Raw genomic sequence first — 12,872 nt, 5'->3', positions numbered from 1 at the left:
TCATACCTGTGCTGTCCTCAGTTTTGGGTGAGCTAAGAGATCCATCAGCAGTAGTGTAGCTTCACCCAGCTGCGTTAAATTGACTGCATCAACCACATACATTATCTTCCTCACACCGTTATAGTAACTGGGCCAAATTGGAGACATACTTCCCCCTGCAAGAAGCACAGTGCCAGAAAAAAATGCTTTTAAGACAACATATAACATAAACATGTACACATACAGTGTATGTACAATTATCTGACATTCTTTGAAACAAAATCAACTGACATCTTGCTATTTCATATGATTATTCAAAGGCCCTTCATTCATTTGAACACTGTTTGGATTAATGAATGATGCCCACTTATCCAAGTCTGAAGTCATTTAAATATAGGTACAGTAGTCCCCCCATATCTGTAGGTGATATGCTCCAAGACCTACTGTGGATACCCAAAACCGTGAATAGCAACAAACCCTATGAATAAGTTTTTTTTGTTTACATACATACCTATGATAAAGTTTAATTGATAAATTGCATACAATAAGTCAAAAATTATCACTGTTTCACTGATGGGAAGCACTTCACGGCTTCTCTTAGGCACAGAAGAATTGTCAACATCACTACCTTTGTGTTTTGGGGTCATTATTAACCCATAAACGGTCCAAGCAGATCTATGTTCACATGTGTAGTGCTAGAAAAGTAGATCTACGTTTTTTCACATATTTTCAAATGTAACAAAAAAAAAGTAGATCAAAGTTTTTTTTACACATTTTCAAATGTAAAAAAACAAAAAGAAGATCTACTTTTTTTACACATTTTCAAATGTTGAAAAAAACTGTATATATACGTTTGGACTGTTTACGGGTTAAGCAAAATTAAGGGTTATTTTTTGGCCACAGTAAACCATGGAAACTGAACCTGTGGATAGGGGGGATCCACTGTATTACTGTATAAATTTTTGTTAGTATTATTACAATTACAAGGGAGCACTAAACCACATAGCACTTGGGGGAATGGGAAGCATTCAGGTTTGATCCAAGGAAGGAGAGGGCAGGTCCAATTCCTTCAACATGTCTGAACAAACAAATATCTTCTCTCAACAAACCGGCCATATCCCACCAAGGCAGTGTTGCCCAAAAAGAAAAACAAAAGTTTCTCTTTTTAACTCTAGTAATGTATACAGGAGAAGGGGTTACCAGCTCCCTGTTCCCAGCATTTTAGCCACCTCTTACGACATGCATGGCTTACAGAGGAAGAATTCTGTTCCACTTCCCATGGATATATATATATATATATATATGTACGTACATACAAGCAGAATGTTGAAGGCATCTTCAAACGCAACAACCACCAGCAGCTACACTGCACCGAATAAGGCACGAATTAATTAACATGATTAGTCATCACAAACGGGACATATGGAAATTTCTAGTTCGTCAAGCTAATCAGTATCAACGTGAACCAGCAAAATTTTGGAGTAAGATCCGACAACTTTTAGGGGCAAAGCACAAGGCTCCTAACTACCTAGTTCATACCTTCACTGATGAGGATGATGAAGATGTTGAAATTAAACTTGACGATCCACAGGACCAGGCTAATTTGATGGGTGATGTATGGGAGAAAATTCTCTCCCATAATAACAGTCGTCAATTTAACAATAATCATTATCAGATGGTAAATGAATGGAGAGATGAGAACTTGGATGATCTACAACCACTACCTTCCATCGATACTTCAACTCTTGAAGATACCCACCCGCTTACTAGACCTATTACATTACTAGAGATAAGTCAGGTTATTGGAAGAATGAGAAATAGAGCACCTGGCCTCTCTGGAATAACAATGAAACAAATAAAGTACCTACCTAGAAATTGTAAACAGTCTTTGGTAAATATCTTTAATGCCATCTTGGCCTCAGGACATTTTCCAGTTGTTTTTAAGACTGCTAAGATGATCTTTCTTGGTAAGCCCAATAAAGACATCCACCAACCTGGGAACTATAGACCTATATCTTTACTTGAAGTCACTGGAAAAGTTCTTGAGAAAGTCATTTCCAACAGATTGAACTACTACATGGAGTTTAATCACTTTTTTACTGAAAAACAATTTGGCTTTAGAACACATAGAGGTACCAATCATGCAATAAATGTTATTTTCGATACTGTAGCAAGTCTAAAACATCAGGGCAATCTTGCCTTAATTGCCACCAGAGATGTTCATAAAGCTTTTGATAGCTTATGGCATGATGGCCTTATATACAAACTCATTGACCTACCAGACCATAACTGGACTTTTCTCAGATTAATATATAATTTCTTAACTCAAAGAAAAATCATTCCCACCTTTCATGGCAGGTCGACAGAGCCTTTTATACCGACAGCTGGTGTCCCACAAGGATCTTGTCTCAGTCCACTCCTGTTCAACATTTATGTGAATGACCTTCCTCAACCAGAGTTTAATGGCACAATTGTGACACAGTTTGCAGATGATGTTATTCATGTCGTCTCATCAACTCCGGTAACAGGAAAATACAAGTACGAGAGAGTCATAGAGAAAATGAATATTGAACTTCGTCGAACATCTAATTGGGAAAAGAAATGGAGAATTACAACTAATCCTGACAAGGTCCTTGTTAGCACGATAGGATGTTTTGCATCAACAATTGAAGATAAAGGAGGTATCTCCATCAGAGGTACACCTGTAGCCATTAGAAACCCTAACAAGATTTTGGGATATGAAATCGACAGGCTGCTCCATTCAACATCTCATGTAACTAAAAAGATCAACATAGCCAAAGCCGGTCTTAGCAGACTCTTTCGATTCAATCAAGCCCCTCAACATGTCAAAAAACATCTGTATAAAATGATAATAAGACCAATACTCGAATACCCTTGTGTCCCCATGTCATTAACAACAAAGACCAACATGCTCCGGTTACAAAGGGTCCAGAATAGAGCTCTTCGCTTCATCACCGATACCAGGAGGAGAGACAGAGTTAAAATGGCAGATTTACACATACAAGAAGATATTACTGCCATAAATGTACGCCTTGACACCTTAAAAAAGAAACAACTTTATACAATGCAAGAACTATATATGCCAGATAGAGAACATCCTATACAAGTGGTAAATACCACGGATTATACTATCACTACTCCTCCTCACAGGACTCAACGAATGACTCTCCCACAAAGGGTCCGTCGCTTTATTCATAAAGATGATTACCCACGACCAATGATATTGAGCAACCTCCCTGATGAAGAGGATTGGGTACCACCAGAACCCTTCTATGTATACTGAGAAAATCATCACCCCCAATTAGGGAGACATCATATATAACTTTCTAATGTAAAAATTATGCTATTTACTATGGCTGGACACCACTTGTAAGAAGCCATTGTCACGAAATTTATAAACTGGCCAGAAAATTATTGCCTTCCTTGTCGCATAAACATCCGTTGTGCAATCGCAAAAAAAAAAAAAAAAAAAAAAACAAAAAAAAAAAAAAAAAAAAAAAAAACTGCAACTTGTATAATTACTACCAATTCAGAGTCTTGTACTTATAAATCTGTTATATCTATGTGACTTTGATGGGTTAGTCTTATACCCCTTAATTTAATATATTATCATTTCACGTACACTTTTTAAATTGCACCAAAGTGGTTGGGCCACTTACCTTTATATCCTACCTCTCACCCCCCTCCCACCCTTTTCCAATATTTCCATCCTTACCCATCCTTCTTCCTTCCCCATCTCACCAAAGCTCTGGTCTGAACAAGAACAAGAACATACACAGTAGGGCCCTGCTTTACTTTATTTTGCTTTACGGCATTCTGCTAATATGGACATTTCAAATTACGACCAAAACTCGCTATACGGCTCCCCGTCTTTCTAATATGGTCACCACGCCCCACCCAGTTTGTTTACATTCTCCGTGAGCTTGACACTTCATTATGTTTGGAAACTTTCCAAAATTTCAAGTGTTTTAAAGTTATTTCATATTTTACATACGCATACGTACTCTGATAATTATACTTATGCGTAACTGTACCTAAATAAACTTACACACTGTGCTGGCATGGCGGTACACATTAAAATCACTAAGAGTGTCTTATTAGTCTTGAAGATGCCATATTAATGATGATGATAATAATAATACACAATAATAATCACTCTGAGGTGCATTAAACGTCATATAATACATTAATACATGTATAGATATTTTGCTTAATATAACATTTCAAATTAAGCTATTTCTAAAATTTTCTCTTACAAGTTTAAAGATATATTTCTTTCATTTATGCTGATGTAAAAATTAATAATTTTGTACCAAAAGAACCTTAGAAAACTTACCTAACCTTATTATAACAAGTGCAATTTAATTTAGCCATATCCAACTAAATATATTTTAGATAAGTTTACAATAATTTAATAATAAGCAAACACAATGAAATATATTTTTTCATTGGGTTCAGAATGATTTTTGCAAAATTACTGTGTACAGAAATTTTAGCTTGCCTTATTTGGCAAGAAGAGCATTGCTAGTTAAGCCAAAATCGCAAGTTTTACCTATTCGGCATGACATATATATACAGTGGAACCCTGGATTTCAGCTGTAATCCATTCTAGAAGGTCGGCCTAAATCCGAAAAGGCCGAAAACCAAAGTAATATTTCCCATAAGAACTAATGTAATACAATTAATCTGTTCCAGATACCCAAAAATATTAACAAAAAATACATTTTTGAAGATTAACTATAGTTTTACATATAGAAAACAATGAGAAATAAATATAAAGCACAAATTTTAATGACAAATGAACATTACATACCTTTAGTGAAGACTCTTGTTGGCGTATTGAAGAAGGTGAGGAGGGGAGAGGGAGCTGCGGTTATTGTTTGGAAGGGAAATCCCCCTCCATAAGGGCTTCAGGTATCAAGTCCCTATCTGGGGTTATTTCCCTTCTTTGTCTTTTACTGGCACAAGGAACAGCTTGAGAGTCACTGCACCCCTGTTGCACAAAAAAACTGTCCAGAGAGGTCTGTTTCTGGTGTCTCTAAGATTTGCCTGAAGTGGGACAAGGTTTTATCACTAAATTCTATCATGTTTCTCACTTTCTTTACCAAAGTGCTGGCACTAGGAACTTTCTTTGGGCCCATGGTGGCTTATTTCACAGTTGTACTCAATAAACAACCACAAAAAACAATGGATTATAACGAAATGTTTGGATGAATGTACGGAGAGTTGCTCACTCACCCAGAGATACAGCCAGACTGACTCACGAACGCTGCGGAGTGGTGGGCAGACGCGTCCAATACAGCTGATTTCTGAGTTGCCAGCCAAAATCCAGGACAGAATTTCGGCCAAAAAAGCGGCCGAAATCCGATTTGGCAGATATTGCACCGGTCAATATCCAGGGTCCACTGTGTGTGTGTGTGTGTGTGTGTGTGTGTGTGTGTGTGTGTGTGTGTGTGTGTGTGTGTGTGTGTGTGTGTGTGTGTGTGTGTATATATATATATATATATATATATATATATATATATATATATATATATATATATATATATATATATATATATGCAATAAGATCACAGTAAACAGGTGATTTCAGAATATGCAAAACAACCACTGTGAAAGAATAGAGAAATTCCAAGTGCTTTCGTGACTACTCACATTATCAAGGAACAATGAAAGTAATGCATCAAAGGAAGGCATATAAAGGGTCTAGCCCACACCTCACTAACACATCCCACAACAAAGCAACACCTGACGCACTACTCATAAGAAAGGGAACACTGCAGCAGGCCCGCTGGCCCAACTAGACAGGTCCTTCACACAACCCACCAACATCTACCCAAGAATTAAGCATTTTAAAAATTTATTATTTGTCCAATGTGTCATTAAATTCTTCCCAAATTCTATTAATTATAAATGGATCTAATTTATATAAACCAAAGGAAATATTCATATTATTGTCACAACTGACGGATGTGTCTATAAGATTCCTTGTAAAATTTGCGATAAAGTTTATTACGGTCAAACTGGTAAAAATCTCGAACTAAAATTAAAACAACATAAATATAGCATTAGAACTGGACAAGATTCCAATGCTCTGTTCATTCATGTGAGAGATTTTTAACCATCCAATTGATTTTCAAAAAGTTGAGAAAGTTGTATCAAGCAAGTCCATGGTCGACAGGAATATAATTGAAACTTGTTTCATAAAAAGCAGTTTTGACAATAATATGAATATTTCCTTTGGTTTATATAAATTAGATCCATTTATAATTAATAGAATTTGGGAAGAATTTAATAATACATTGGACAAATTATAAATTTTTAAAATGCTTAATTCTTGGGTAGAATAGTTTGTTGGTGGGTTGTGTAAAGGACGTGTCTAGTTGGGCCAGCGGGCCTGCTGCAGTGTTCCCTTTCTTATGAGTAGTGCATCAGGTGTTGCTTTGTTGTGGGATGTGATAGTGAGGTGTGGGCTAGACCCTTTATATGCCTTCCTTTGAAGCATTACTTTCATTGTTCCTTGATAATGTGAGTAGTCACGAAAGCGCTTGGAATTTCTCTATTCTTTCACAATGGTTGTTTTGTGTATATGTATGTATGTATGTATGTATGTATGTATGTATGTATGTATATATATATATATATATATATATATATATATATATATATATATATATATATATATATATATATATATATATATATATATATATATATATATATATATATATATATATATATATATATATATATATATATATATATATATATATATGTGTGTGTGTGTGTGTGTGTGTGTGTGTATAAAAGCTTGACAACATGTTGACACGCTGTAAAGTGGGGCCTGCCTGTATAGCAATGAATACTTTTCCAGTAATACAACCTACATACAGCAGGGTAAGCTGCTAAATCTAATGCACTTCAACTTCTCTAAGGAATTTTATTATTACACTAACATGTATTTTAATGCAGTACAGTAATTCATGTTCATATCCTCTAGAATTTTCACATTATTGTTAATAGTGTGATATGAAAATGGAAAGACTATAAGGGATCATGCAGCATCTGAGACATAGGAAGCACAATAATCAGGTTTGATCTGATGAAGGGGAGGGTAGCTTCAATTCCTTGGATGAAGAGCCCTTTATCAGCATCAAGGCACCCCACATGAACTGTCTCCAATATTCCCAGCAAAGCACACACTACAGAAAGCAGTACAGAGTTTACCAAGTTCACGTATGTTGATTGGTGGCATTTCTGGTTCTTGCTGAATAGTAGCAATGTTTAATCCCACAGTTGGAACAGTTGTCAGGGAAATATCAGGCTTAGTTAAGTTTGCAAGTCTTCTCAGGAGAAGAGTTTTGCCTGTACCTTCTGGACCAACACATAACAGCATCTTCCAGCAACGTAACCTTTAAACAAGAATATGACAAAACAAAAATAACTGATAAAGGAGTAATAAATCTGTAGTACTGTAATTATTAATAATACAGAATAACAGTACTGTAATTAATAACATGGGAATAATATTTCATATTATTATTATTATTATTATTATGTATACATATGTGTACAATATAAGTAATAGTTAGGTCAAGTTTCTTCTTATGTATCACTTTATTAACCTGTTCAGTTATTCTCTGTGGGTAGTCCTTCCTCCAAGAGAAAAATTCTAGTTGCTTTAGGCTAGAAGCACATGGTTAAGAAAAAATAAATAAATTAGTAAATAAATCTTTTAATGATATAAGTCATTATTGGCTTGTCAAAGGTATTACACTAAGCAGTTTATCAAAAGTTTTTTTCTAAGCAGTATGCTGGTTAAAAAACTGTAATATTGGTGGGTCATGGTTCAGTGGTAGCACCTTAAGTTCACAACTGAAGAATCTAGGATCAAACCTTGGTAGTCTATGTGTATGGGAGTCTCTCCTTACACTTGTTGCCCCTGTCCAGCTAGTAGTATAACAGATACCTGGGTGTTAACCAACTGTTGTGGGCCACATCTAATGATAAGATAAGATGTGTTTGGATTTTTAACCCAGAGGGTTATCCACCCATAATAACCCAGTAAAGTCAGTTGATCCTTTAATCTTGTCTCCTAGGATGCGACCCACACCCACTGACTAACACCCAGGTACCTACTTACTGCTAGGTGAACTGGGACAGCAGTTGTCATGAAACATGCCCAATGTTTCCACCCATGCCAGTAGACTATTTTAGGAAGGGCTGCCTTTAAAGTTCAACTGGATGAAAATGAAAATCAAAGAAAGTAACTCAATTTTTAACCTTTTTTTTCATCTCATTTTTTTTTTTCAAAATCCTTAAACTGTCCAAACAAAGATCTACACTCACTTGCATAGTGCTCTGAACGTAGATCTACATTTTATTTTACATGCTTTCAAATGCAAAAAAAAAGTAGATTCACGTTCGGAACACTACGCAAGTGAACGTAGATCTACGTTTGGACAATTTAAGGGTTAAATACGAATCTTTTAGGAAGTTCAAAAATTATGAAATGTTAGTTAAGTCAGAAAACAACTCATTTTAACATGAGTTTTGTATGGCCAGCACATGAAAAATTAACTTTAACATTCAGGTAAAACTGAGTGTTGAACATCGTACATGACTAAGTAAATGTAGTATTACTGGTACATTAGTACACCAATCCGTTAACATGAGGAAATTATTCATGCATTGATAATGAAAATATTAACATAAATCATAATATTCATATTATAGCATAAATTTGATAAAATGCCTTTAGTGACTGTGATGCTGGAAAAAAATCAATACAGGAGGGCCCTGCTTACACAGCAGGTTAGGTTCCGGGATAATGCTGTAAAGTAAAAATCACTGTAAAGCAAATCATTGCCTTTTTTCACTTTCAAATGCATGTATAAGCCTGAAAACATGTATATATTATCATATATTAAGTGAGCAATATATCTAGGCCTAAAAAATGCATGTACAGTACACACATTACTTACCTTAAAATATTTTTGTACAGTACTTAGCTTATAATGAGTGGTGAATACATTTATTGTAGGAAGTCTGAATGAATGAAGAATGGGTATAACTGAAAACCACTGGACAGTATTAGCAAAATGCTCTAAAGTGAAGAGCTGTAAGGCACAGCCTGCCTGTACTTGGCATAAGGTAAAGTAGAATATAATTTTTTTACAGAGCCTGTGTTACAAAGCTCTTTAAGTAAGACCAAAACTGTGGGAATAAGGACATTGGGAACACAGGACTTTTTATTATGTATATCATTAGAAAACACTTTAAGTGTTGAATATACATCATTAGGTGTCCTGTAGCTCGACTGCTAGCACACTCAGCTCACACACTGTGGTCTCGAGTTCAAATCTCCTCCGGTATGGCTGGAAAACACTAGGGACGTGTTTCCATAAGACACCTGCTGTCCATGTTTGCCAATCAGTATAAAATGGGTACCTGGGTGTTAGTTGACCAGTGTGGGTCACATCCTGGGAAAAAACTGATTTGATTTGCCCGAAATGCTCAGCATAACAAGCGGCTTTCTATATACTAGTAGTATGTCATTGATGTCAACTAGGTCTGTATACGTTGTATATGTACTTGTAGTAAATAAAGATATTATTACATTATATTATTCCCTTATATTGTTGGTATTCATATACCTAAAGAAAATAAGTAAGCTTTTATTTAAACAACCAATACCGAGCATACATGAGCTATATTTCTTTAGTTATGAGATGGCACACCTGGCACTAGCTCATACATGAACTGAATTACATTATATAAACTTTATCTAGGATGACCCAATAAAATCAAGCAATGTAACTTATTAAGCAAGTCCAAAACTATATAAGTTGAAGCTTTTATTCCAAATATCAACCAGTAGCATTGGCAACTCAGGCTTGCCTGAGGAAGCTACTGTGACTGGCTTATATAATTCCACTGGAGTTCCTCTGATCTGCTTCCCCAGGATGCGACCCACTACAGTCTGCTAACACCCAGGTACCAACTCACTGCTAGGCGAACAGGTGAAAGGAAACATGCTAAAAACTTCCCCTCATGCTTGTTTAGGACCCAGGCACTTCAATTGTGAGAACGTGCTACGAAATGAGCCACGAGATTAAAGGGTAGCTGGGTTGAACCAGGTGAGACGGGATGCAAGGTAACAGCGTCTTAATAGGTAGAACCTATCAAGATCCTGTTACCTAGCAGTAAGTAGGTACCAATAATTATCATAACCAAGTGTTAAACCCTAAGGGTCATACAGCACTGTAAGTAGGTATCAAGAAGTTATTTCAGTGTAGTGCCCTGGTGGCCTGGTGGCTAAAGCTCCCGCTTCACACACGGAGGGCCCGGGTTCGATTCCCGGCGGGTGGAAACATTCGACACGTTTCCTTACACCTGTTGTCCTGTTCACCTAGCAGCAAATAGGTACCTGGGTGTTAGTCGACTGGTGTGGGTCGCATCCTGGGGGAAAAGATTAAGGACCCCAATGGAAATAAGTTAGACAGTCCTCGATGACGCACTGACTTTCTTGGGTTATCCTGGGTGGCTAACCCTCCGGGGTTAAAAATCCGAACGAAATCTTATCTTATCTTGGTGGATTAAAAGCAAGACTTTAACAGAAATAAGCCACACAGCTTAAAGTTATTAGGTTATCCTGGGTTATTAGACTTCATGGATTACTATTTCAAATGTAGTTTTTTATTTATCCGATAATGTTAATAAGTTTATTCAGGTATAGGTACACATAACTACAGTTACACAAGTTATTATACATAGCAGCACATGTGTAGGTTACCTAAGATAACCCAAGAAAAGTAAACTACGAACCTTGATATAAATTACTGTTATACGTTATTAGTTCTTGCTTATATTAGGCCACTGATACGATGTATATATACTTTTGTTGTATAAGTCACGAGTAATAAGCAGAGTCACAGTTACTAATTTAGTTGTTGTTGTTGGGTTGAAGGGTTGTGATGTACCGTGTTGCCATGGTAACTCTTCCTTGTTGTGGTTTATAGGACCACTGACACTTTACACCGTATCGAGCCCTGCACTCTGATGTCGGGGAAAGAACCCTTTTTGTTGACTGGTGGTGACCAGGTGACATAATAATTGTGGAAAATACTGTATATATTTTCCAGAAATACAGTAGTTATATGTAAATAGATGGCCATACTGTATTTAATAATATTTATGTCATAGAAAACGGAAAGCCTGCATCTGGGCAGAAGGACGGTCGCCATTTTGGTTTTTTGAATTGGATACAACGTTTGTGTAATGGGAAGGAATTTTCGTGCTCTAGAGGTTAAAATTGGGCTGACATCTCTCAAATAGGAGGCGAAATTGTTGGATGTGCATTCCTGCATAACTTGAGATATCAGGCGACAGGACAGGACAACTCCAGGAACCTCAGATAAGCTGTCTAATTTATGTTTAATTTCTGGCCAGTAAAATTTTCATAAATGTAGGCAAAAGGGGGGGTCCTGTACATGACACATTAATCTCCAGTTAAATTGGTGAGTGATTTTTAAGATATTCTCCTTCTGTTATGTATATGTGTATATATAATCATTTATTATTTTTAATATACAGTCCACAAATTTATATATTTACCAGCATTCCTGGTGATGTATATTTCATTTATAATTAATAGGTCCAGAGCAACTTGTGGATATGACAGTGGTAGGTATCGAAGGGGGACATTTTTTGCGACCTAGGTGTCCCAAATTCCTACTTGTCTAACTGATAAATAATAGTTATCATTGTTCATTTACTGTTATGTACATAATTATACATTCAGATAAATGCAATTTTCCAAAATAATAATAATAATAATAATAATATATTTATTTACTGTAAGTACATGACCAAGGTATACAGTCCTAGCTGACATCAATGACATACTACTATATAGAAAGCCGCTTGTTATGCGGCTTGTTATGCGGTCAGTTTTGTCCCAGGATGCGACCCACACCAGTCCACTAACACCCAGGTACCCATTTTATACTGATGGGTGAACAGGGACAGCAGGTGTCTTATGGAAACAAGTCCCTAATGTTTTCCAGCCTTACCGGAGGAGATTCGAACTCTGGACCTCAGTGTGTGAGCTGAGTGCACTAGCGATCTAGCTACGGGACACCCTAAATGACTTATGTATAGTCAATAGACTTTAAACCTCGTCTTCCAACCATCTGTAATTAATTATACTCAATACCTGATAGTTATAGTATATTATTTGTATATAGTTATCCAAAAATAGGATTTTTGTTTAAATCCGTCGAATTCGTTGCCACGATTTTTATCTTGCACAATTCTACAATTATCTATCTTACACAATTCCCCAATTCTCATCTTATACAATTCCACAATTCACATCTTACGTAATTCCACAAATCTCATCTTGCACAATACCATCGCCCGGGATTCAGGTTAAAGATTAATTATACATGCCCTTCACGCCTGTCAAGTGAATTGGGAGCCAGCATTTTACCCTGGGTACAACCCAGGTTCTTGTTTCAGTACGGCTATCCGCGGGGGGTATACGTAGGGGTATCCGTGGGGGTATCAGGGGGTATCCGTGGGGGTATCCATGGGAATATCAGTGGGGGGTATCGTGGGGGTATACGTGGGTTAATCCGTGGGGATATCACTGGGGGATATACGTAGGGGTATACGTGGGGGTATACGTAGGGGTATACGTGGGGGTATACGTAGGGGTATACGTGGGGGTATACGTGGGGGTTATATGTGTGGGGTATACCGGTAGGATGAGCCTCATCAAGCCTAAACGATCCTCTGTTTATACATATTAATTATTATTATTATTATTATTATTACTATTATTATTATTATTATTATTATTATTATTA

General features: G+C 36.5%; 1 protein-coding gene across 1 annotated transcript in view; it reads right to left on the bottom strand.

Annotated features, from left to right (window-relative positions):
- Positions 1 to 10,965, bottom strand: part of LOC128686137 (ADP-ribosylation factor-like protein 16) — a 31,233-nt gene extending 20,268 nt beyond the window's left edge. The window contains exons 1-3 of the mRNA XM_053772844.2: positions 10,828 to 10,965; positions 7,228 to 7,412; positions 7 to 155 (exon numbers count right to left, since the gene is read on the bottom strand). Of these exons, the coding sequence (XP_053628819.1) occupies positions 7 to 155; positions 7,228 to 7,396 (318 nt within the window). The 5' untranslated portion in view covers positions 7,397 to 7,412; positions 10,828 to 10,965. The remainder of the gene's footprint in view (positions 1 to 6; positions 156 to 7,227; positions 7,413 to 10,827) is intronic.
- Positions 10,966 to 12,872: the final 1,907 nt, after the last annotated feature.

Source organism: Cherax quadricarinatus, chromosome 1 (assembly GCF_038502225.1).
Source record: "Cherax quadricarinatus isolate ZL_2023a chromosome 1, ASM3850222v1, whole genome shotgun sequence".
NCBI lineage: Eukaryota > Metazoa > Arthropoda > Malacostraca > Decapoda > Parastacidae > Cherax > Cherax quadricarinatus.
This window is presented reverse-complemented; position numbering and strand designations above follow the sequence as displayed.